The following is a 27,617-nucleotide window of genomic DNA, read 5'->3' on the forward strand; positions in this document are numbered from 1 at the left end:
CTGCGAGTGACGTCATGTATTGGCAACGAGAACTCGACGTCCATGATTGATGTGGGCAAAATGACAACGCTCACCCACTGCCACACAATATGTAAATTAGGTTTATTTCAGTCATACACATAGGCCGTATGAAGAGGAGCATAGAAGGTACAAGAAATTAGTTTTACAATTGAACATTTTCATGGCGCTTTTCTGTTTTTAGTTTTTTTTTTTTAACTTGATTCGTTCGACGTTGGCCTATCACGTGATACAATTAACACTGAGTCACGTGATGTTAAAACTTTACGGGAAGTATTTCTGACTTCTCAAGTGATTTGCGAGCGTACGGGGATAGGTACCACTTTTTATTCAATTAAATGAGTAGCTGTGCATTATTATCATAATAATATATTAGATTATCTACATGACATCATTAAAACAAGCTGCCTAAGATAATATTTCCACTTCCATTTAATTTTTAATATAACTATAACTACACTAAAGCTAAAAGCATGGTCTGTTTAAGGATTGTTTGTTTACTTGGAGTGTTGCTGCTTCAGAACCAGCACATATTGAAGCACGTTGCCGCTACCTCCTACACTGTCACAGTGGATGCAGAAACACCTCAAAGAGATCTGAAGCATTTCTGGAAAAGTACCGGGTTTTGGTATGTCTACTTTTTGCAATGAATTCCTCTGTATCCCATATTTTGATACATCATCTTGATATGGTTAATATATGTATGTAAAGATTAAATGTGATTGTCCTTTAGTTCAAGCACAAACATAAATTAGTATTTACAATTTTATATTTAAAGTGTTACGTATACAATAGAAGTTGTTTTGGTTATTTTTGTATATTTTGAAAATATATTGAACCACTAATATTTGAATACCTACACGCTAATGGCATGCTGTTACTTTTAAGTATAGTGAGGAACTATTCTTTGATTGTATAGATATAGTTTTAGCAGTCTTTCAAAGTTTAACTAATATTTAAAATAATAATGTATGTGCTTCAGGAAAGTACTTGATTAATAAAGTCATTCAACTGCCGTGCAATCATAAGCATTCTGTTTTCAGTAGTCATGAGTTTGATAAACAAATTCGTTTTCGGTGATTGTTTATTGTAAATAAGAGTGTAGTGATTTTATAAATAAGAATGGTGTTGGTTTTAATGGGGAAGCTGAGCAATAATTTAAGGGCAGTAACACAGTGAGCAAGGTGTAAAACTAGGTTTGGATGGGTAGTTTTTTATTTTTTATTTTTAAAGATTATTTGGCCGTCGTCTTGAAGTTTGCAATGTAAAAACCGTTTTAGATCTTACCAATTGATTTAGATCTGTATTTTAAATATGCTCCTCTCTGCCTTTGTACTTGTTTCAACTTATTTTGTCCCCAACACTGATATTCATTTATTATGTTGAAGTGTCACAAGGATTTTATGTAAATGTTATAGGATAATACATAAAGTGCTTAATACAGTTATATATATATATATATATATATATATATATATATATATAGATCTTTGGTAAATGTAGGCTATTCATATAAGACACTATTGGGGACTTAATATTGCCAGCAGGGGGTAGCAATGATTTAAAGTTCTCTTTTGTGATGCAGTTTTATTATTATTATTATTATAGGGAGTGCAAATGATGCAATGCTATTTTGTGTTTTTGTTTTATTTCAGCCCTCCTCTTCCTCATGATCAAGCTGATAAATATGACCTTAGCAAAGACCAGCAGCTAAATCTTGCATACATCTCCTCAGTCCCACACAGAGGCATTGAGCAAGTCCGAATCCACTGGTTACTGGAGTTGGTAACTATTAAGTAAGCCTCCTAGGATTTTCATTTTAATATTGTTATATTACTATTTTATTAACCATACACTTTTACCTGGAGCTGTATTAATCCATTAATAAATTGCAAGATGGTTTTGAGCCCATTTCTTGGAAGCTATTGATTCCTGATCTATGATGGTCAAAATAGAGGCAGATCCTAATACCATAGTCATAAAACAGTCGCTGCACCTTTTTGTGCTGAAATATTATTGTGTTTAGTGATTCTTATTAGGGAGGTGATGAATCACCCTTGGCGGAAAACACCAGCAGGATTAATATAAATTGGTCAAAGAATTAGGTTCCTAAAATGTGTAGACCTCTAAATTAACCCTGCATCCCCCTTTGACGAGATGCAATGCCATGTCATATTGTACAGAAGAAACATCTTTTTGCTGTAATAATATGAAGTAATGCTCAAAAACAGAAACACACAAAGGGTTGAGCTTCATGACACAAGTTTATTTGAGTATTACAATTTAAAAGAAAAAATCTTTTTTTTTAGGATCATCTCTTTTTATTTTCTTTATTGGCCACAAAACACGCTGACATTACAACATATGTTGGATAACTAATAATCTTGGACTGCCTTACCTAAATTGACATTAGGTAGTCCAAAACTCATGCTAATCAGGGTCTCTGAAACCAGCCAAAACAGTTTGCCATTACACTAAACACACATGACAATTACAAATAAATAACACAAAATATGGTGCTACTTAGTTATCTCCTGAATAACTTAGTACAATTTAATCATTTATTGCTTACACTGTGTTTAGAATAATTAATTAATTTTTTTTCACAGAATGCCCACATTGTTATTTAAGTAATTCTAGTCATTATTTATTTTAAGTATTCTTTCTTCTTGGATTGTATTATGCACATTTTAGATGACCACAGGTGTGACCAAACTGAGATTAGCATTTATACAGTAGCCTGTCATACACTCATCACTGATCAATCCTATATGAAATGCATTTATTTACTGCAAACATTTACTGACCAGCTAAGTCCATTTTGAACTGCAAATTTCATATTTTGGCTCCTGTTCCCCTCACCTAATTAAGCCTGACTTCATTGTTTAATTAAGCAATAATTAGTTTTTAAGTCTGGTGTATGAGGACGTAAACATCCCCAATTCTAATAAATGACAAGGCCTGCGAAGTCTAGACTCTGCACCTATACAAATCATCACTGTTATGGTATACACTGTTACTTTATAGAAAAATACCTCAAAAGGTGTTCCGTTTACTTTAACTTTTTATTCTTGGATACTTAAATCTAGACATTTTTGCTTTTACTTTGCTCTCGTCTGTGATAGTCTCTGTGGATGTAGTAGTGATGGAATGTTTTGTTTTGTTTTTATTAATTGTTTTCTTTAGCTTAAACTAGTCCTATTTTATACACTACAGAAAAAAAGTGTACTGTAAATAAATGTTTAATAGTCATTTCTAATTCTTCTTTCCATGTTTATTTAGTAAATTAGATTTTCTTTCACTTCAGCCCTGCCTAGAAGATTGAGTTAATTTTTAGAGCTGGATAAGTGCCCATATGTGTCTGTCAGTACTGTAGTCAAACAGAGGGCTGACTGTGTGCTTGCCACAAGTCTGTTACAGTACTGCACTATCACAGGCTCGTGATCAGGGGTTTCGTTGTCGCTCGTCACTCTCGTAATGTGCAAATGTTTTTTGAAAGTGACGACAAAAAAAAAAAAGTGGAATCGTCACTAGTGACGATTGTTTCTGTTTGTACTATAAAAAAATCCCTTTTGTTAAAGTCACACACAACGTCTCTTTCTTCAAAAGAAGGGATCGCTAAACCATAGAGTTACTGCTGCTGATCAGATCAGCACCTCAGCCTCATCGATTCATTGACTGCAACGTTCTCATCCCGTGGTAGGCGACGTAAATGCAGTCAGCCATTCAGCGCCTCAGTTTCATGTTGCGTGTCAGTTACCATGGTAACCCAAACCGCTTTATGAGGCTATACTAGGTGCTGCTGTAGCTTTCAGTCTCACATTATTCTTTGCAGTCTGACAGTTTCTGTTGCTGTGCTTTCATGACTACAGAGAGTTCTGCTCAAACCTTTGCATCTGCAGTGAAAGCGGTAGGCTTGTGCGTGCAAACTAAAAAACACAACTGTTAGCCAATACTGTAAAATGTCGCAGAAGAAAATCTGCTCGTTTTTTCAGTGCGGCCACAGCAAGAGTGAAATAGAACAAACAGAACAAGTTGCAGAAGATGAAGACTTGGATTCGGAACACCAGACAAAAAAGAACAAAGAAAGTTCACAAGCGTCAGATAAAAGAAAAAGAAAACAAGCAGCAAAGTTTCAGCCTTATTGGAAAACTCTGTTTCCATGGGTTGTATATAATACGCTAACACTGTTTTTTTATTTATTGTAAAGACATATTAGTACACAAAAACACTTTTTAATGTTATTGTATACCATAGACTGGTAGATTTTAGCTAAAGCGTTAACAATTCTGAAATATTGTACTTTCATTTAAAAAACATGAAATGAATATACAAATAAGTTTGTTGGTTATGAAATATTGACTTATTTGTGTACCATTGCCATATGAAATGTTGCAAAATAATTGCAATAAATAAATAAATAAATCTTGGTATAAGTACTTCACAATGCATTCTGTGTCTATATGTAGCTTTTCAGGGCAAATAAATCTGGTTCTTGAGTTTTAAAGTTCTAAAAGTGTACAGCTGTAAATGACCAATTTATTTAAACTGTAGAGCATTATTAAAATGGTTTAATTAAATAATTGTTTTGGTCAATACAGTGATTTAAGGTATAAAATAAAAACAGGATTCATAACACCTTTGAAGACTTGAGCTGTGCGCCAGTAGTGACTACTGAATATCTTAGAAAGGATTAGTCACTAGTGACTACAAAAATCTAGAACCCAGGGGAAACCCTGCTCGTTTTTGTTATTTAAGTGGGATGCTGTAGTAATTCATATAGCTATTGTCATTAAATGTATGTTCTCTATTTACGATATTTAACTGTTTGAAAACATAACTCACAACCAGATGTTACATTTTGGCACAGTTTTTGAAAAAAAAACTAAAAACCTTTAGTCCAATTAACAAAAAAAAAGCAATATATAACTAATACATTTATTGTCGCTAATCTGTCATTGTCCAAAGATCCCCTTTGATTGTTCTGCCTTATACATAAGCCAGAATACAGCCCTGCACATTAGGAGGGAGCTTCTGTGATTTGTTTATTGTAAATAAGAGTGTAGTGATTGTATAAATAAGAATGGTATTGGTTTTAATGGGGAACCTGACTCTTTGTGTAGCAGCCTGCCTACTGTGTTTAGTTGCGGGAGGGAGCAGTGTGTGTGTTTACCAGCTGCGAGCCCCTAATCAGCAGGTAGGCGTGGTGCAAGAGAGCGCCAAGAATAAAAGGTTCCCGGTTACACAGATCAAGGCTGCTGTAAAGCCATAGTGGTCAGAGCACTGCTGCTGCTGAAGCATCGGTCTGTCTGTGCTGCTGAATGTACCTACCTACCAAACTTTAGAACCTTGTTGGGTTACTGCAAAACAACAATTTATATTTACAGTGTTAGTGTTAGAGGTTGGAATTTTAAATAATAAGATATTCAAATATACCAAAATTTAAAGTTTGGAAAACCCAAATACTTGACCTCTAATTACTCATAACAGCGACAAGTCCTTAGAACGTATTAGCAACAACCACACGTAGGGACGCATAGATAAATACATCAAAAGTAACAGCAAAGAAACATCTAAGACATCTAATGTATTCAACGTAAAAAAAAAAAGATTTAAACCACAAGTAACAAATAAGAATACACAGCAGAGGGGTTCTAACTATAAAATGCAGAACTTTATAAAAAAAAGACCTTCAAAACTTTCAGTTGCATTTTTGACAAGCTTTTTTGACTTGTATAAAACACACAACACGACTGCTTACTAACAAAGCACAACAAAATACGTTTGCTCAATAATATCCATGCTATAATACAGTATATAACATAAAAACGAGATGTAGTGTACCGGTGCTTACTGATTTCATAATATAACAATCATTTTAAAAAAAAAAGTCTGATTCCGGAATGAAGCCAATATCAGCAGGAGACCAATAACAGCAGAACTCAAACAGGCTTAACATTGCCCGGGTAGTTTACTGTTAAATTCCAAATTTAAAGTTGACTTTTAACAAAACGTAAAAAAGCCTTTTTTTTTTTTTTCAGCCCGAGACGCATCACATTGCTGAACCACTGTGCACAGTAAAAGATGCGATGCTTGTTTGTTTTCTTTTGTCACATTCTGTGTTTTCTTCCAAAGTAGCAGGAGGGTGCTTGCATTTTAGACGATTGAGCATTTAACACCTTTTTTAACAATCTGAAATAAGTGTGCTGTAGAGATAACATTGCACGTGGTCTTGTTTAACTTTTCAAAAATATTTCCACGCGTTGCTTTTTTTTTTTAAGATGCCATTTTCATTGCTCAGGTACTTCCTTAGCCAATAGCAGAGCTAGGTAATGAAGGATGCCCGGCTCCCTGTCAATTCTCAGTGAAGTGACAATTATAGTGGCTGATCACTTTAAACTTCCTCCTCTCTCAAAAATATACTCCAAAAGTTTTTGTAGTTAGCACATTTTTCCATTTGTTTTAGAAATGAACGAGTATTTGAAACTTGATCAAAGCATTCCAGTCGTAATCACCCCCAGTTGGTGTATTACATTGTGTTGTAATGCAAGGTAACAGAATAATTATTTTGTTAAAACTTATTTCAACAGTCTTAGTATTACGAGTCTGACGTGGAATTTGGCAGCACTTCATGTAACTGACTGCCCAGTGGATGTTTATATAAAACAGGACTTGAAGTCACACCAGGGCAGTATTGAGCAGCCAATCTGTGCTGAAACACTCAAATGTTATCCTGTTTTAACTGCCTAAAATTTGTGCTGGAATTTGTGTACTGAGGTGGTCAGGGGGTGGGTTCTAACATTTTTTACTTTCCACATGCACCACGGTCTAAAACAAAAGTGCCTTTGACAGACGCACACAGGTAGCTTTTATTTTTGTGTAAATGAATCACCCTTTATGTAAATGTCATAAGGGGACCTCAGTTTTTGTTACATTTTTGATTAGTAAGGTAAGATAGCTAGGTTGCTGTCCGATTTGGGACAGGTTTGTTTCTAATTTAGCTAAATGGTCTGCCTATTTTTTAGTTGGACTTTTCACTATTTAAATAATCTACAGATAGCACTGTCTGCTATCATGTGTAGCTGCTATGGACACTGCCTTGCCAGTGTGCCTTAATGTGGTTCATGTGGAAACACAAATGTTTCTTTTTAAACTTACGTTAATAGGTGTGATATTAAAAAAAAAACTAAGAGAAAAATGGGGAATAACAAAATGAGCCCCACATCCCTGGTTGTGTAGAGTAAAAACTTTGCAAACTTTGCATATATCTTCAAGCTGGCCCCTTTCCAACTTAATGAACATATTTCTTCATTAATTTCTTCATTCGAGTTACTGTATTTTAGCCCTTTGGGTTTTAAACAACAAAGTCACTTGTTTCTGTATTTACTTTTAGCAATATAAAGAGGCTGCTGCATACATATTCTACTTCTACAATTCAAAACCTGACTCAGCCACATCTTCATTTTTTGGTTCATAAGTACATATTATTATTATTATTTATTTCTTAGCAGACGCCCTTATCCAGGGCGACTTACAATTGTTACAAGATATCACATTATACATTATTTCACATTATACAGATATCACATTATTTTACATACAATTACCCATTTATACAGTTGGGTTTTTACTGGAGCAATCTAGGGAAAGCACCTTGCTCAAGGGTACAACAGCAGTGGGGATTGAACCCACAACCCTCCGGTCAAGAGTCCAGAGCCCTAACCACTACTCCACACTGCTGCCATATCCATAAAAGAGGGTGGTCCCACACTAGCATGGCCATAGTGCATTGATGGGGCAGTGAGGAATTTCTGTCTGCAGTTTTGTAATTCAAACAATGCACTGGGTTGTGTATTTAGCTTTGTGTGCCAGGCAGAAAGAAATCTTTCCTGTCATCTTGATGGGCAAGTTTTCTTTGCTGCTAGGCTTCGGCTTGCAAAGATCATAGGGCTGTTTCCGAAGGTTTGTTCGCTAGCCAGGGATTCGAAGATTGTTTTAAACCTTCGAAGGTTCGTCAGACACCATTGACGCACTGTGTTTCGTTTTGTTTTTTCCTGTTAACAGAAACTGTTTGACAATATATGAATACTATAAATTACACATTAAATGCCACTTGCATGCAAAATTTGATCTTTTGATTTGTATAATGCATATTACATAAACAAAAGTTGTTGTATTAAAATCCACTACCAAATTGTTATACGTAGCAACTCTATATGGTGCCACTGCCGTGTATGGAGCAGGGTATATTATCCAAAGCACTGGGGAGGTACGGTTGTAGTGTTTCAGTAAAATATGTAGTACAAGACAGTGTAAGAGAAGTGCTATGGTAGAATATGTTTGAAACATACAAAATATACGATAACACTAATATTTTTAGTATATTTAGACTGATAACCTGCTTGGAACGGTGACGGTTAAATAAAGCTTTGTTTTGCCTAAATTCGCTGCAATTGTGCAATGCGAGCTTACTGTATGCATCACAAACATCTTCAATTACGTGTAAACAAACAACGTGCATTTTTGTTTTTATTGAAATTATAAAAACGTGATTGCTGTTCTATACAACATATTTTTAAACTACATGTGAATGTTTTATTCCATTTATATGGATTACCCATAAAATAGGATTTTCAATCAAATATAAACAAGTAGCAATGGTGACGTCACCAGTAAATTATGCAAATGAGTACCTTTGGAGGTTCGAACCTTCCTTTGATTATGTGTTTTCCGAATCTTCGATGGTCAAAATGTACACTTCGTTGCAGCCCTAAAAGCTTTTATGACCCTGTACCCTGAGTCCGAGGTGCTTGGCATCACTGGCTTATAGCTGTTGATCCCTGTGGCTGAAATACTACCTATTTTTAGGCTGTTTACTACCAATCAAGCAATGCTAAACCACAGAATCACCGATAGCAACTTCCCTGCTTACTGCAAACTGAACGGCACTGTGCACTGTATAAAACAGCAAGGTACTGATGTCCTTCTCATATGTCCCAAAGTAACTGCCTTGTTTTAGTGAATCAATTACAGAGGTGTTACAGCATGCTAGGAGGATGCTGATGCCAATTTCTTTATAGTCTTTGAGTATTCCCTTCAGGGTCACAAGCCCTGCAGTGTCCAGGAACTGAATGGAAGAACAGTCTAAGATAATGGTGTGGAAGTCGAGCCCAGCAGGAGTCAAGATCAGGGGAGTGTCTCCATTGGACTTTTCTTGTCCATTTTCTTTTGCCTGTTTGGCAGCCTTTGCTTTGGCTTTCTTCTCTGCCTTCTTCCTCTTGGCCTCTTCTAATACTGGATCAAGCCCTGAGGTTTTATAGAGAGACCGCAGGAAAAAGTCCTTGTTGGCGTAGTACAGGGGTGCCTGGAAGCGGAAGATCTTCACTTTGGGGACAGTGGAGAGATTCTTGTATTCTTTGCTGTCTTCATAGAAGACAGAGTCTTGAATCTGGCCCAAAACGGCCACATGGGGAAGCTGGGTACGAGCCACCACGCAAAGTATAGAGAAGACCACCCCTACAAGCAGACCCATTTCAGTGCTGATCAAGGCTGAGGACAGCATGGTCACAATCCAGATCAAGGTGTCCACCTTGTTGATCTGCCACTGACCGGGCACACTACGGAATTTGCGCAGGGCTCCCCTCAAGCTGACAATGATGATACAGGCCAGGACACACTTCTGCAAAGAGTGGAAGAGTGGGGCAAAGAAAAGCAAGACGAGAAGAACCACAAAGGCGCTAATCAAGCTGGAAACTTGGGTATGGCAGCCTGTGGAGTCTTTGACTAATGTTTTTGCAAGGGCTGCGCTGGTGGTGAAGCAGTGAAAAAAGGATGGTATGATGTTACAGAAGCCGATGGCCAGCATCTCCTGGTTTGGCCTGACGGTGTAGCCGTGCTTTTTGGCAAACATCTCAGCGAGGGAGACTGTGAATGCAAAGCTGATAACTGCAAGAGGTATGGCATCCAAGGCAACCCTTGGCATCATTCCTAAACTGGGTACCTGAGGTTGGATGAAACCTGTAGGAATTGCCCCGGAGATGCTAGAACCATACACTCCATTAAGGTCAGCAAAATGTGAAACTAGGGTTGCTGTTACAACCACGACTAGTTCGGTGGGGAGTGGGATCTTTAGCCGGTCTTTGTAGCGGTCGCCCAGCTCTTTGGCAGCCACCAAGACTGCGATGCAGATGGCACTGGTGATGACATCACATGAGTTGGTGTTCTGGATATTCTTGAAGATGTTGATCCAGGTGATTATAAGAGTGCCAAAGCCCTGGGTGCGTGGGATCTTGATCCCCAGGAGGTATTTGACTTGCACAGTTAGAATTGTGAGAGAAGCACCTGTGGCAAAGCCATCCAGCATTGGTCCAGACAGGTACACTGATACAAAACCCAACTGAAACACTGCCATCAGAACCTAGCAAGAAAAAACAAACAAACATTACCGTCAGCTTCATAATCAGTAACACTGTTAAAAGGTCCCTTTTCAAAGCTTTGTCAGTGTTCAGAATGAGTGTGTGTGTGTGTGTGTGTGTTTATTTTTGTTTTATATATAAAATGCTATTTTAAAGTTATTCAATGAATCCCATCTTGAGAGAAATGTTGACCGCAATAGGCAGATTATGCATTAACCCCTATTATTTCTGATACACATGGACAATGCCTGAAGTTGTCATAAGTTCTGGCACTGGACTGTAAACTTTACCAAAATAAGCATCTGACAGCCAAATATACATTGCTGACTTTGGATGAAAAATAAATGTCTAACAGCATTGGATACGTTTTACTGTCCGAAGCTTAGTGTCTGTTGCTGTCTTTCGGACTGATTTTTTTTCACCCATACACATGATGGATGCATTCCATCCATTAGGATCAGCCTTAGGAAGTTAGGAATTGATGCTGGCTTGCGGTGTAACATACACAAAATAGCACAGTATGCACTTTTGAGTGTCCGCAAATTATTATTAAATGTTGGGAAAGATGACATTATTTAGAAATGAACTCGCTAAGTAAAACCTGTTTTTACCTGATAAACTCCAGCTATGAAAGTCAAGGCGGCTGCAACGCTCATAGCATAACAATCCTTGCCACATTCCATATTGAAAGCTCCTAGAGTTGAGTTTAGCTTTGTAATATTAGCAGTGTTACTGCCGTACCACAGATCTTCAGGGCCCATAGCAACCACCTGGCTGTCATCACTCATGTCAAATCCTGCAAGCTGCACCTCCCGATCCACCACTTGTCCCACCATCAGGCTCATCAGACTGAAGATTCCCACGGAGACATGCCGGGAGGTACCCATGAAGAAGTAGATGATGTTGGCAAAGAAAGACGTGTAAAGTCCGTTGATGGGCTGCAGGCCAGCCAGCAAGCAGTATGCAATGGCTTGGGGTACCAGGATAATCCCGACAATGAGGCCTGACATGATGTCACCCCAGACATGTTCCTTAAGTTTATACTTGGGCAGCCACCGTACTACGGGGAAGAAGCCAATGAATGAGTTTTTCAGTTTTTGCACTGAGCAGGAGCAGCTTTTGCTCAATTTGCCTTTGAGGACCTCCTTGGGGTTCCACTGCTTGCGTGCTCTTCTCTCCAGTAAATAGGAGATGTTCTCCAGTGTGCTGCCTTCCATTTCCTTTTCCTATGTTGCCTCCCCTTTTTATTATTAAGACCAGCTTCTGAAATGATGAACACAATTTAAAATAGGGTTATGTGATATATCGGGCAGAATATTAGTCACAAGCAATTGGAACAGCTATTGATATAAAGATCTGTTATTGTTGGAATGTCTTGTTCAATCAATGCTGCCGTTTATTAATGTTAGTATTATTGGGTATGTTTTTGCTTTTATCTTCTTTTTTGTTCTATGGTATTTTCATTAGCTTTAGCCCTCCCAGTGGGGGGGGGGGGGGGGCACTTCCTTTTGAACCAAATGTATCCATCTATAAAGTGTCAGACTGCTGTTTTACAAGATAATCGGAATCTGCTACTGTTTTATATTTCTTTTTGTCTGAAATAAAATTAGACATGCCTCAGAAGGGCTTAATATTACAGTATGTTATTCCCAAATAATTCTGGTGAAAGTCCATGCAGTGTTTCCTGACTGTGTGGAATTGTTTTCTTATTTTGCTCCTCTCATCAACATACAATTTAAAAAATTTAGACTTTCTTACAGTATATTCCTATCATAATACAGTATTTTAACAAGAATACAGCCTTGGAAGCCAGGATTCAAGTTGCTTAATATGTGGTGGAAAATGTACTAAACGTGTTCATTTAGTGTATATATATTACATTACAGTAATCAATTCTGGATTAGTCTCTCGGCATCAGATACAGAAATAATTGGTCTAAGTTTGGCTATATTTCTCAAATGGTAAAAAGATACTTTTCTAGCTTCCCTAATATAAGTATCAAATGATAGATCAGAATCAAAGATGACCCCCAAAATGTTCATTTCTAGGTTAAGATTTAATGAGAGATTAGTACGGTCAAGCTCATGTAATCCCACATTTTTAGTTGGATCTGAGAGCCCTCTGTTTTATCTGAATTTAGCATTAAATAATTCTGAGACATCCAACATTTGATGTCTGCAAGACAAGCAGCAAGTAACTCCCCAGCAGAAGTATTTCCTGGCTTTAGGGACAGATAAAGCTGGGTATCATCTGCACAGCAATGGAAGTTCACTCCCTGTGTGCAGATAATATCACCCAACGGCAGCATATACTGTATAATGAATATAACAAAGGTCCTAAAACAGAGCCCTGTGGAACCCCGCAGACTTTTCAGATTTTGCCTCCACAATAGAGACAAACTGAAATCTATGGGAAAGATAACACTGTGTTTTCAAGATGATTCCATAAGATGGGGAAACAGATAAAGGACCCTAAACTGCTGTCAACCAGTTTAAGCAGATGCACAGATCACATATTTGTATAGTGGTTTTGTATAATCCAGTATGAACTGAAGTTGTGTTTTTAATGTTTATGTGTAACATTATATATGCAAGGTGGTGAGCTGATTGGTATGGGTGGCAGTGCATGCTAAAAAGCCAAGTAGCCACATTTTTGCATCAGGCATCTCTTTAGTTATATAAGGGTGCATTGGGTTTACTACCTTTGGCTTAATTATTACAGGCATACTGTATAAGGATAACAAGTTTATAAACTGTATTAAAGCAAAAAGTATAATTCTCTAAAACTTATCCTTCTCTGCTTCCCCAGTAATGTACAGTCTAAATCAAAAAAGTTATACAGAAACGTTATTTCATTTTACTAACAGTATTACCGGTGTGCTCTTATAGCTACAATTTGTAATGTGAGAAGCGGCCAGGCTTGCTAATTTTATATACAGACCCATTTATCTAGTGTCAACTATGAAACTGTAGGTAATGTGAAATATGTGACCCTATGAAAAAGCTAAATTGTTCCATTACTCAATTTTTCCCCCTTCAAATAATGTGTAGTGTACAGTGTAAATGGCTTGGAAAAATTTAGCAAGCTGTTTTGAGAGCACATTCAAGGCTACCCAAGTGTGCTGTGTTTCATATATTTATTAATGTAGTCATTTTCTAAGTATACTATCACAGGGCTGTCTGGTGCTGCTATTCTTTGTTGCTTGAAAAGTGTTCAGAGGTATCTCCAGACAAAAATTCCAGACAAAAACAGGATAACATGAGTGCCGTCATTATAAAAGATACATGTAGTACATTAAATAAAAAAGGCTAACAACCAAAGTATTTATCAGAAGTTCACATCATTCCTTTTTTTTTTTTTTCTTGGCTCCGACTATTTCTAATTGTAATATCTATAACACCATCATTTTTTTAAATTAATCATACAATTTGCAGTTCTTTTTCTAACTGTATTCCTGCTGCAGTACAAGGCACATGTATGTTTTCACTTCAGCTTCCATATAACTTAATCCTCAGAATGTACACAATTAGTGCTCTACATATATACTGTACATACACAGAGAAATGTCTTCAGCCCATATTTCAGCTCATGCAAACTTGCTGTCTGGGTGCAGCAGTCACTCAAATCTACTCACCCATACATGATTTCACAGCTTGTTGAAGGAGTTCAACTGGAAGCAATAGGAAACCATGTGTACGACGTTCCAGTTACTCTTTACTTTCACTCTCTTTCTCTGAAGCAACTACTGTCCTCCTGTGGTGAAGTGTCTCATGTAATAGTCATAATGAAATGGGCAGTTCCCTTCCAGACAGGGCTATTTAATAGGCTGTTCTCGTGTGTGTCTTGGGGAGGGGGGAGTGGAGATGGAACAACTTAAGGCTAACTTGTACTTTTTACACTTTTTACTTTTTTATTATACCTCAGTTGATTCTCATTGTGAATCCTTGCTTCTGTAACAAAGCCTGAGCAAAAGGGCACCATGAGTAAATATTTTACTGCCTAAACTGCCTTGTCTGAATTTAATTGTCCTTTGACGTGGATAGAAAGAAAAAATAGCTTGTAGCCTCTTAACAATTAACCGTTCCAGTTTGGTGCTCTAAGTTCTCAGTCCTTGACACATGACACCCTCATTTGATCTGTGATTTTCATCTGTTTTAATAAATTGGAGAATTCTCTATTCTGTTGTAGAGTTGGGTCAATGTACAATCATTCTAAAATTGAGGAACTGTTTCCAAAATATCTTTCCATTTTTACATTTTAAGAACTGAAACCTTAAAACACCTATCTATTCTTTAGTTACTTTCTTCAGAAGCGACCAAACCTGATTTAAAAAATAGAAAAATGCATACGCACGCGCACAGTACTGGGGCGATAGCAAACTGAAACATACAACAAAACATATTATGCTCGATAGAAATCAAAGATTGTGTGCATATGGTGAAATGCACCAAGTGCAAATGGATATTTTATTTCAAGAAATAAAATACTTTTAATGGTAAAAAAACTATAAAGAAACTGCTGAATCATTTTAACTGCTTCTGTTTCTTACCAATTTTATAGTGCTATAATTTTTATATCTTTTGAAATTTGAACTTCCTTCAATTTGTAGGACCCCAAGGTCATGTGGTGCCTTACCGTGGCAAATTTAAATCCTCTGGTGTTTTGTGTGGTTTTTTTTATTTCTCAAAATATTTTTTTTTTATTACTTGAACGGTGTGCAAGTGTTTAAGCAAGGGAAAGTTTTTATTTATTTTATTAAATTTGGAATCGGCAATTATTTTTGGCATTAAGCGCAGAGCTTCTCTGCTCCCCTCAGGTCTGACTCTCTGAATCTGCATGCGATTGAGCTCACCTTCTACCCCCTGCACTGCCCCCTGCGAGTGTTTACTGATGGGATTGGATCTGTGCAGGAGTCTTCAAAGTAACAGAGCAAGTTAAGAGTGTTGTGCTAGAGTTACAAATACTGTATCGACCGAGCTACAAATACAATGCCTTCCGATGTTTGGCAATTATTTTCTAAAGTAAGATGGTAAGAAAGCAAGGAAAGTAATGTTTGGGATACTCTGCTAACACAACTAATCTGTGTGACCATTTAATGAGATGACACCCTATAAACTTAAAAAAAAAAAAAAAAAAAAAAATCTACATTTATTCATCTGAACTACCCTGGAGTAAAAATGAAGAAAAACAACCAAGATCATTCCAAAAGCTGGTCAGAAGTATTAAGCATCCCAGCAAAGTCAGTCCCTAGTGAGCAGGTATTTAGTAATGCTGAGCAGATTGTAAGCAAGTGCCAGTCATCGCTTAAATTAAAACAAAATGTGGACACTATCATGTTCCTTAACACAGTTAAAATATAAGCCATGGACAACACTCTTGTTACTAAACTGCTGTGGACAGTGATCACTTTTTTAAAATTAGTGTTTTTTTTTGTTTTTTTTTCTCTTGATTGGTTAATTATATAGGGCAGGGATTTTCATCCGGGGGTACACGTACCCCTGGGGTTACTTCTAGGGGTTATAGGGGGTACACAAGATGAGAAATGCAAAAATAAAAATTAAAGTAAAAGAAAATAATGATCTTGAATTATATAATATCTCTAAACCACTGTGCATAAATTTCATTTTTGTTTAGCAGCTGAAAGGTTTACAGAAGCCCAAAACCACAGATGAAGAAAAAAACGGGCACAGAATCTATCCCGTTCATACTTTCCACCTATACGCTTGCGTGATTACGATTGAAGGTATTTCAAAGCAGGTGTCTGGTGATTCTGCCTATGGAGAGGGCCCTGTGATGCTTGTGAACTTTGCTGTTTTCAACTTGTCCTAGAATTGAATACTAATCAGTGAAGCACAATCTTTTTACATTTTTTTTAGAAGTATAAATGCTCCAGCACACATAAATAATAATCATAATACTCATACTTTGACAGTTTCTGTTTTATTTATTAAGTGTAGCTGAATGTTAGTAACAGCAATAGAGGCTGGTTGAATTTGTTTCCGGTGCTTGAAATTGATACAGAAAGTGCAAAGTGACAAAGTTTTATACCCTTTGGATCATTTTATGTTGACTTTAATACAAAAAAGTTTATCATTGTTAGTTTATTACGTCTTTATCTTGAGGTTAATGTGTTTGATACTGTAAACATTTTAAATGGCACACAATTATGCTGAGATGGGAAGTAATAAACGTTTACAATGTGGACTGTTTTGGATTATTTATCATTTTGCTGAATAGAAAGCATTTCCAAAGAAATTCCCAAATTGATTGCATCCAAAGACTTTTTAATTGCAAGTTTTAATAATTAAACCTACTGTTTGCTGTTATGTCCTAAACCAGCAGTTTGGTAGTCCCAGACCTGTGATGTAAATTATATATTAAATAAATGGGGGGGAAAAATAAGCAACAATTTGTTAATCAGATTATTCTGCATTTTATTGCAGCTGTGGTACCATTCAGTAGAGCTAAAATTGTAAAGGAGTACTTGAGCTGAAACCTCCAGACAGAAGGGGAACAGTTTAAAAAAAAAGGTTGAAAACCCCTGCTATAGGGCGATTCAAAACTTTTGGCCATAGCTGTACAGTTGCCTACTGCTGTTGTTTTGCAATATTATTATTATTATTTGTTTATTTAGTAGACACCTTTATCCAAGGCGACTTACAGAGACTAGGGTGTGTGAACTATGCATCAGCTGCATAGTCACTTAAAATTATGTATCACCCGAAAGATGGAGCACAAGGAGGTTAAGTGACTTGCTCAGGGTTACACAATGAGTCAGTGGCTGAGGTGGGATTTGAACCGGGGACCTCCTGCTTACAAGCCCCTTTCTTTAACCACTGGACCACACAGCCTCCCTACAATTGCATTCAAACTCCTGTAGCTGCCTTTTTTGTTATTCATACTTTACAAAACGACTTCTTTGGTAGCGGATTCAACATTATAATTTTATTAACACTGAGCACACTTTTTACATCTGCCAGCAGAGCGATCACATGACCTTAACACTGCCCTATTGTCAGAGCTCTCGCTTTACATCCCGCCTACAGGCAGGCAATCTGTTGAGAGGGGTATCTCTGCAGCCTGCATCCTCCAGCCGTGAAGTCACACGTGCGCAGGTTGTAATAGACGTCATTATCCGTCTGCTAAATGTCTGTAATAATGATGTTTTTAAACTATCAATTAAACAATGATGGTTTAATCAAATAAAGGCATACTATTGAATATATACATTTCAAGATCTGCTCCTGGGGAGCTCCTACACATTGATTTAAATAATCCTCATCATTATAACCTCCTGGTTACAAGCCCTTTTCTTTAACCACTGGACCACACAGCCTCCTATAGCAGGCTTTTTTTAGTTATTCAGAACAGAGGATCTTAAAAACTAGTCTAGTTTACACCCTTTTTTCTAGAGACAAATAAATACATGTACATATCTTACAAAACTAGTAAGAAACCATTTAATTATATATTCAAATTTGCTAATTTAAACAAAATGCACTAGAGCTTTTAGTCATGCAATTGGAGATTATTGTGCTAGATGCAATGATGACGTATTTATGTAGCTTAATTATTGTTTGGTGGATTAGTTGGCTTTCAGGTTTTTCAATGAAGGCAATACAAGATCTGGAATATTTTGATTTGAGATGCTGTAATACTGAGCTAATAAAACTAGTTGGATTCATAAGTAAAGAGATTAGAAAGATTATGTGTTTTTTTTCACAAAAACAGATGTTTATAGTTAAAGTTGTCCTTATGTTTACCCAATTATTTGGTGTTTTAAATTGTTTTAAATTGAATGTTATTGTTCAAACTATGTTTTAATCAGTGCTCCAAGTCAATCTGCCGGAATATACATATTATTATTATTTATTTCTTAGCAGATGCCCTTATCCAGGGCGACTTACAATTGTTACAAGATATCACATTATTTTTACATACAATTACCCATTTATACAGTTGGGTTTTTACTGGAGCAATCTAGGTAAAGTACCTTGCTCAAGGGTACAGCAGCAGCATTGTCCTTTATTGTACAACTCTGGGTATTTTCATACTACAAGAATGATCTTTTCTTCCGCTATTGTTTACTGAAGGTGCGCAAAGGAAGCTGTTTCTCATTGGTCAGTTCCCTTGCATTATTATTTACGCTATTGGAAATAACCTGGATGCGACATAGTCCACCAGTGGGATGGATATTGAAGCCTGAAGGCTACCAAAACACACACTGAATTGTGAGCAACCCCCATTAATCATGCAATATTGAGGAAAATGTTTGTATTAGTAAGACTTCATCTAGAATATTTTGTTCAGTTTTGGTCACCTTGCTAAAAAAAGGATATTGCTGCTCTGGAAAGAGTGCAAGGAAGAAAGGCATGTCGTATGCAGACAGGCTAAAATAATTGAATCTATTCAGTCTTGAACAAAGAAGACTACACAGTGATCTGATTCAAGCATTCAAAATTCTAAAAGATATTGACAATGTCAACCCAGGGGACTTTTTTGACTTGAAAAAAGAAACAAGGACCAGGGGTCACAAATGGAGATCAGATAAAGGGGCATTCAGAACAGAAAATAGGAGGCATGTTTTACCAAGAGAATTGTCTGAGTCTGGAACCAACTCCCCAGTAATGTTGTTGAAGCTGACACCCTGGGATCCTTCAAGAAGCTGCTTGATGAAATTCTGGGATCAATAAGCTACTAACAACCAAACGAGCAAGATGGGCTGAATGGCCTCCTCTCGTTTGTAAACTTTCTTCTATTCTTAGCAACAAAAACTAGTGCTGCATAAAGCTGCAAAAAAAACTAACAGAAAACCTTTTATACCTCATAAGAGCTTTACTGTCTGGTAAGGCCCTTCTCAATATGTTAAATGCTTTCGGGACATTTAACGGTACAAGGCAGGCGTTACCAGACGGTAAACCCCTTGTCTTCGGGTTCTATTGCTTAACCCTTTGGCGCCGAGCCATTCTAAGACTTATTTTTTTATTTATTTTTCTGCTGCTGTTGACTTCTGTAAGTTTTTTTATTTTCTCCATGATACCAAATTATTGAAAATCTGGTAATATACAGTACATATATTTATGCCAAAAATGTTTAGTGCCCTTTATTTATTCATTTATTATTTATTTATTTATTGCTTCTTTTGACTTGCTGTACATGGTTGAACTCTTGTATATAAATATTATTTTCTCCATGATACCAAATTATTCATTTTAAATAAAAACTACTTTTAATAAAAACAGCCTCATTTTCCCTTGTTTTTTTTCATACATTACTGTGATAAAACGTTTTACATAAGATCTGGCCATGTATTTTGTGATATTTTGCTTAGTGTGGACTACTTTCATAACATAGCTGACAGTTCTGAAAATAGGGCAGTTTTGGGGAATTTTGACATACAGACCATGGCTCGGACAAAATATCGTAGCTCCTCAATAGTAGAAGATGTTTGAAATTGTTTTTATATCTAACTTGGAAAGGAGTCGAAATTGGCAGTTTTCAGTTATTTTTTGGGCAGTTTATATAAAAAACATATAATACATTTCACAATAAAATACATTATATCATTGAAAACAGCTACTAAAGGCCTTTCCGTAGATATATTGGGTTTTACTTTCTGATGTAAGGTTGCCAAACTACAAGCGCAAACAACAAAGTGGTCATATTCAAACCCAAATATGGTCATTCTACCTAGGCGTCATACGGTTAAGTGTATTCAGAACTAAGCCAGTGATCCTTACTGAATAATTAGGAAATTGTGGTTAAAACTGGTGGTTTTGAATACTAAAAGGCCCTGATTGTTTAACTTCTGTTGGACTTTACCTAGGCTTCACAGAAATCAACTGTCTCTCTGTTTTAAATTTACACACATTCTATTTAATATATACATGTTAGTCATATCTGCGGCCACACTATTATGTGAAGAAGGTTTAAAGCATAAAAGCTACTGCTTTGGAATACAGTTGTTAGTGCAGAGTCTTTCAGAAAACTGAATTAGTTTAGGTTGATGGATTTAGTCCTCATGGTATTGAATCGTATTTTGTCATACATGTACTTGCTAGAACCAAAGTCATTGTATTTATCTTGCTCTTAATTGTATTATTACTTGTACTGTGATTCTTGAAATGTATTTGTTTATGACTAAGGCGCCCTGGATAAGGGCATCTACTAAGAAACAAATAATAATAATAATAATAATAATAAATTGTCTATCAGTTTTATTATTGTATGATGTGTTTGTTATCAATCATAATGTATTACTGTTTATTAATTTATGGGTATTTTTTACAGCTTTCCTGTTAACTGTTAATTACCAGTCGGAAGTGGTTTCAAAAGCTAGTTGACGGGCAGTTTGGCTTTTGTACAGTACTTGTGTGGACTATTATACTATATTACATGTCTGCAATTGTATATGCTGGCGACATTATTATGATGTCAGATATCCGTAAGTGCAGATAACATGGGGTAATTAACAGATCTAGTATGTAAATCAAAAGGGTAAAAGTTACTCCCTTTTAAGTTTTTGATTTGTCACTTCTCCTGCATGATTAAGTTGGTAGGAATGTTTTTGTTGAATGTGATATTATTTGGTTGGGAGCCAACTTTCGTCAGAATCCGATTAGGTATCTGGAGACACCTCAGTTGTCACTCAAACAAATGGACTTTTCACTTTAATTACCATGCTCTGCTCTGTTTGGGGTGTATTTACATAAACAAGATAACAAACACAGCATGATGTCATTTTTTTTACCTTGCATGCCGTGTGCTCACAAACAACACGTGACCACAGTAATACAGCACTGGTGGTATTACAAGCTTTTTGCAATTTGGTACATTTCTTTTTATTCATATTTTGGTAAAATTTCCATTTCTATTATAAAAATGTCACCAAGTCATCAGAGGGTGAAATGTGATTATTGTAAAAAAAAAAAAAAAAAAGAACCGGGCCGAGCAGAGCTTGTTAATCACACAAATGTTACACAAAGGTAAACTCCCAACTTTCTTCTTCACAAAACACTGCTTTGATATTCTGCTACCGTGCCGCTGTAGTTTATCTAGATCTTGATCCAACAGCCGTAACTGACACACTGGCTCCTGATGCTATAGTCAATGCTTTGCTGCCCTTCCCATTTGATATTATTATTATTATTTATTTATTTCTTTCTTATCCAGAGCGACTTACAATTGTTACAAGGTATCACATTATTTCACATTATACAGATATCACATTATTTTTACATACAATTACCCATTTATACAGTTGGGTTTTTACTGGAGCAATCTAGGCAAAGTACCTTGCTCAAGGGTACAACAGCAGTGCCCCATCTTGAACCCACAACCCTCCGGTCAAGAGTCCAGAGCCCTAACCACTAGTCCACACTGCTGATATAAAGTTTGAGTGTGATTTAAAAAGCACCATCCATCCTCCTTAGAATGAACATAATAATGTCTTCCAATACATTACTCTTTTTATACAACTTAATGTCCCTAGAATTTGTAACACCTGAAACACAACCCCTTTACAATGTTGTAGTTATTATCTTTTCGTGGCTTGCAGAGCTCTACATTTAAAAGTAAAATACTAGTTTTCTTGTGGTTACTGGTTGAGCGATAATAATACAGACATATAGCAAAGACTACCATACTCAGTCGTGTTTGTCATGAATATTTGAAGTTTTAATAATAGTGTGCAAGATGTGTGGTGTCCAAAGAGGTATATTCTAAAATGCTGACTGTTTTTCAGCCAGTGGTAATATTTGCTGCTCCATAAATTATGTTCTTATGTTCTGACGTAAGCATATAATTATATGTAGAGCCCTGTGTCTTTTAACCTTAAATAAAACTTAAAGCAGCAGAGAAAACGACATAAAACAAAATCAATGGCTAAAATTAAAAGATACAAAATCACTGTTTGAAGTTAAAAATGTGTTTGTTTTTTTTAAAGAAAATATTAACAAAGTAAATCTTTCCAGGTGTAACAAGGGTTTTTTAAGTTAAATACCTGAATACTAATCTATAGGGAAACAGTACAGGACATTAGTTGTAGACAGCGTAGTTTAATGCTGTATTAATAGTTACCAGCCTATTGTTCGAAGTTACAGGTCTGGTTTTCATTACATCCCCGTAGCTAGGTGGAGGGTTGCTAGATCTCACTTGTGGGATCTCGTGAGAATGTTAATTCAGAAGCTACATGCAGTGTTTTCCTGTTCCGTGCTGTATTTATGAAAAGCCCTGTAGACCCTCCCTCCCAATGAGTTTTATTTGCAGGAGTAAAAAATAGTGTCATTGAATTGACCAGCGAGCCTGAGAGTAGACGTTTTTGTGGAGGTGTTGACGGAGTTGAATTCAATTGTGGCAAAAGTTGACACAGTTCTCATTCTAAAAAAAAAAACTGAAGTCTAGTTATCAGTGCGTCCTAAAGGAAATATCTCCAGCCAGTATTAACCAGGTGGAACTCCTAGTTAAAGTGCTTTACCTATACCATTATTTGAATGCTCTTTTTGCTTTATTTGATCAGTGTGAGCAGAAAAGTGCCAGCATGTAAGCCCTCCTAATAATCCTGAAAGATCTATGCTTCTACTTGGTCTTAAAGTCTAGCATCATGAGGGCAAATTTTGTGCAAATAGCAGGTTTGATTGCACAATTGGAAGAAACCAAAAAGCTTTGGGGACAGTGCAAATGCAAAAGTTGCTGATATTGAAGCGTAACGTGGTCTTAAGCACCACAATAGAGGCCCCAGATGAAGGGTGGTGGCTATTGAGCCAGACCCAAATTTTTAAGCGTAGTTAAAATGTATTTTGTTATCCACCAAAACCAGCCAATCAATACTTTGAATTGACAAAAGCAACCAATACTGGACCTGCAACTACTGAGTCAGTAATTGCAGCCTGTCAGCTTGACTTGAGCTCATACAGCATCTTTCAACAACAACCAGACATGGACAGTACAGTAGTATTGCTCCATTCAGATATCTGGCACTGTCCAGATAAACTATAAGCTGCTCTGGCAAGTAAAAACGTTTTTTTATAAAGTGTGTGTTTTTTTACTCTAATTGCATGTGTGATCCTTTATGAACTGTCACTTATAAAGCTGAGAGTGGGTGTATATCTATCACCATTGTCTTTTGAAAAAGACTTCTAGTTGAAACGTTAGTCTTTTTGTTTTCAGTATTTTAAAATTCAGCACTGTTGCGTGTTCAATAGTTTAGATGATACAAGAAAGGCTAACTTTGATGTCATTCCTGTCTGATTTTTTTTGCAGCATTACATGTGTACCAGCTAAATGATACTTTTAAAGAGAAACATTCTAATTCCAAACACCCTGATTTAGAAGGTTGTAATCAACACCTTTTGGAATCTACAATTATTAACCATACTTTTACTGGTTTTCAGTTTCTACGGTATAATAGGTTGAGGTTTCAATATATTGTACCAGTCATAGTAAACCAATGCTGTGCAAACAGAATTTGTAAAACACTTATTATAGCCTATAGTACATTCTGGTAACTGTTACAGCAACTCTGCAAAATCGTAGTAGCAGAATCACTTGAATGGTGATGGAAAGGCTTGCGATCACTTACCGGGAAATAATGATCACCAGCAGTAATTGAAATAGTATTACTTCCTGTTCCCTTGCCATATTTAATATAATAACTTTGGATTCAAGAGATCATTATTTTAAATATTATGTGCAAAATATGTATTCCTATACATAATCCGAGCAGTCTTGATACTAATCCTGGAGCTGCTTGGAAATCTTGCTATTCCAGTCAACTTAAAGAAAAGTCAAGCACCTATACGTTTCGGCTGGTGCAGTCATCATTGTTACACCGCATTTTATTTATTTTTTACTTTTTTTTCATTCCTTGCCATTGCTGTTTCTTCACAGTAAACAGTGGCCATAGACACGTTTTCATAAAGTAATAACATGAGGTTTACTTGTGCCTTTTTTTGTAGTTGAACAAGCAAACAAAAACTGAAATGTAACTTTAAACACTATATATATATATATATATATATATATATATATATATATATATATATATATATATATATATATATATTAATCTCGCATATCATACAGCGCTCTTTTTCATTTCATTTTTTAAACTTGTGCAATTTCTGGTGAGGCGATAAATAAGTATTAAGGTATTTTTGTCATTTCTAGAGAATACGAACATGATTGTTTTTTGTATCCAAATACATGTCAAAAAATATTCGTTCAAATATTCTGATATTTGTCTGACCACTAAAATAAAGTAATAAAAACAAATGTTGTGTTTATTGTTATAAAAGTTCTTATTTAAAACCGGTCTAGAAAAAGTTTCCATTCAATGTGTGTTGCCCAAGCAGTAACGTAATTACAGTTGATGTTATCTTCGATTTGTAAATGTTAGAAAATCTACATTTATTTATTTTATAATTTGATATTTAAGTTTCGGTTTAGTTTTCTTCCCCGCAGGGAAGTTGTTCAGAGCAGAGTCGTGAACAGCAACTGTGATCAGCACTATGGAGTTCTTGGGATAGGGATACGTCGCCCAGTTCAGGGGCAGACAGATAGGCAAGCTTTCAGTGCGAGAAATACACTACTTTTAAAATGGGAAATATACAGAGAACTTGGATAATTTTAAAGAATGGGAAAATGAAGGCGATATTGTGGATGAGGCAGCGAAAATCTTAATTTCACCGCCACCAAAAAACAAAACAAGGCAACAAACTACATTATTACTGCAGGAGCCACTCTCCACAACAAAGCAAAAACACTGACAACTCAAAACGCAGTGGCTTTGATAAGCATACTGTATAGACAGAACCAACACAGTGAATGCTGGAAAAAATAAGGACATGTTTATAGCTAACAGTGAACGCACTTTGGGTGTGATAGAAAATGTTTCTACATTCGTCATCTTGTAACACTGTAGAAGGCTGTTGAAACATATATTACCATTACATGTAATTTGTGTCCGAAGCAGTAAATATCTGTATAACTTAATGAATAACTAGCCTTTAGGTAGCTAAACAAATACTTTGTTTAATATGTTTAATATTCTTTATCAATACATTCTTTATCAAAGTGCTGTAGATGGTCCAATTTCTGTACATGGTACAATTTATTTTTTGTTTCTTTTACAAAACAAACATTTAATTTGTTTTGAAGTAAATTAAATGATGTTTGTGGGATGCCTCACTCCCCAACATTCAGATAACAAGCTCTTTAATAATAATAACAACAACAACAACAGTTATAGTAGTAATGTTGTTGCAAACTTTTAAATAATCAGTAGACTACAAATATATAACCTGCTTCAATATTTGACATAGTTGTTTTATTGCATTCATTTATCCTTAGAAATACTGCATTCAAATTACTTTTTTTTTTTTTTTTTTGTAAACGAAATTCATAACCCCACCCCACCCCCACCAGTCACACACACTTTTAGAAAGGCTCTGGTGACGTTTCTTCCAGACACCTGAAGCAGTTCAGATATAAAAGTTAAACCCAGGCAACCCCAAACTCGCACAAAAGTCACCATGATTTGAGTAAGGGGGTTTGAGCCACCCCCACTCCTCCCCTCCCCTGGTAATTTGAGTTCTGTGCATGCATGGGTTGAAGTTACTTTCCCTTTCACAGGCCTCATTAATCCTGTCTCCAAGTGAGATGAATCAGAATGCCTCCATGCAGCTTCTCAACACGTCAGTAACCACTGTTTTTAAATGAGATAACCAGGGTCAGTGGCCGAAGGCATTGACAGGGAGCCCAGTTTCTCATCTCTTTGCCCCCATTTTTTCAGCAAGGTAAAAACTAAATGAATCTTCTAAAACTAGCAATTAAAAGCTTGGAATGCTCATTCAGCTGACCATACCTGCTCTTGCTGGAAGTCATTTCTTGCTAGTTGTAAAATGTGAGTGCAAACAGAATACAAATGGGGTCCAGTGTGTGGATAACAGGTGCATACATAATGACTTAACCTGTAACAGAACTTTAAACATGTAAAAGAATCCTGCTCTACATGGACCTCTTTATACTGTCTTTTGAGATTTATTTTCCAGATGAAATGTGAAAATGAAGGAAAGGTATGATGGCACTGAAACATAGAATCCTAGTAAGCTAAGCTGCTGTGACTAACAATAAGTGACCCTGAGTGCATTTTATTGGAGCAGACTTAGTAGCAGCCTAATTCCCCACTTCCTGTCTCAGGCAGTGATATTATCCTAGCATGGTGTGCTGATCTTCTTTCGTTCAGGAAATTAGGAACTAAACTAAATACTGTGCAGCTTAAAGTGATTGTATCCGTTCTTAGTCTTTGTCATTCAGTGTGCAATTGCCACCGATATCTAATTATGAAGCATAAATCGTAATAAACTATAACCGAAGATATTTATTTTACTAATTTAATTTGTTCTAATATTTTGTATGATTTCTGATTTGAAACTGGATTTTTTTCATTTTAATAGATATATAGAAATGAAAATATTACACAATCATTGTTAAAACAAATAACACATGTGTTCCTTTTAAGGCTTGCTTGCATTCGTAGCTAAATTACTGCATCTCAAAGATGGAACATTTATATTCTGGTAAATAGTGTACATCCCCTTAGAGTCTTTAAAAAACCAAGAGCACTTACCTCTTCCTATGAAAGCACTCGGTTTTGTTGTTGCTGTGTGTTCCATACCTTCAGAGCTGTGGCTGTCTGCTTTCGTTAGAGACTGCAATAGCACAAAAGCCTACTGTGTGAGGATCCTTCAGCTAGACTTAGGCCTCATTTTCCTGTCGGAGTGATAGGCCGCCTTTTTTTTTTTTTCCTTTAATTTGGTTACTGTGGATACTGATGTAATCAATGTCAGTTTTAGATGCAGAGCAGGGTATCTTTGTCCCTACTGCCTCGGGTGCAGTCCTGTTTAGCTCATGTCATTGTATAATCTCCCACCCGAGCATATGCTATGTATGTGTGTGTTTTTATTTGTTAGGGGCTGAGTTTGTGTGTGTAGCAGACAGCTACTCTAGTTACTGTAGCCTTGATTGTTTTGAGGTTGGAAGGTTTGGAGTTAATGGCACTTTTATAAACCATCCCTTTGAGGAGAGCCCTGCCACCAATGCCACTCCTTTAGCAGCTCATATCAAGGGCTGCATTATTTTCACGGTAAACAATGGCTTATTTCACAGTCTCAAAATAGGTCTTTT

General features: G+C 36.3%; 2 protein-coding genes across 5 annotated transcripts in view; one reads left to right on the plus strand and one right to left on the minus strand.

Moving 5' to 3' along the window:
* Positions 1-172: 172 nt before the first annotated feature.
* The window catches only part of LOC117972701 (alpha-L-iduronidase-like), a 60,846-nt gene continuing 33,401 nt past the window's right edge, over positions 173-27,617 (plus strand). The window contains exons 1-2 of the mRNA XM_058994885.1: positions 173-646; positions 1,674-1,814. Coding sequence (XP_058850868.1) covers positions 492-646; positions 1,674-1,814 — 296 coding nt within the window. The 5' untranslated portion in view covers positions 173-491. The remainder of the gene's footprint in view (positions 647-1,673; positions 1,815-27,617) is intronic.
* LOC117409491 (sulfate anion transporter 1-like) overlaps positions 7,501-27,617 on the minus strand; it is a 29,652-nt gene continuing 9,535 nt past the window's right edge. The window contains exons 1-3 of one of the 4 annotated variants that reach the window (XM_058994867.1): positions 27,061-27,450; positions 11,045-11,696; positions 7,501-10,435 (exon numbers count right to left, since the gene is read on the minus strand). In XM_058994867.1, coding sequence (XP_058850850.1) covers positions 8,912-10,435; positions 11,045-11,650 — 2,130 coding nt within the window. In that variant the 5' untranslated portion in view covers positions 11,651-11,696; positions 27,061-27,450 and the 3' untranslated portion in view covers positions 7,501-8,911. Of the gene's footprint in view, positions 10,436-11,044; positions 11,697-14,067; positions 14,187-27,060; positions 27,451-27,617 lie in introns of those variants that run through there. The other 3 variants (XM_058994872.1, XM_034015637.3, XM_058994860.1) reach the window with 3 other exon arrangements.

The sequence above is a fragment of the Acipenser ruthenus genome, chromosome 2 (assembly GCF_902713425.1).
Source record: "Acipenser ruthenus chromosome 2, fAciRut3.2 maternal haplotype, whole genome shotgun sequence".
In the NCBI taxonomy this organism is placed as follows: Eukaryota; Metazoa; Chordata; class Actinopteri; order Acipenseriformes; family Acipenseridae; genus Acipenser; species Acipenser ruthenus.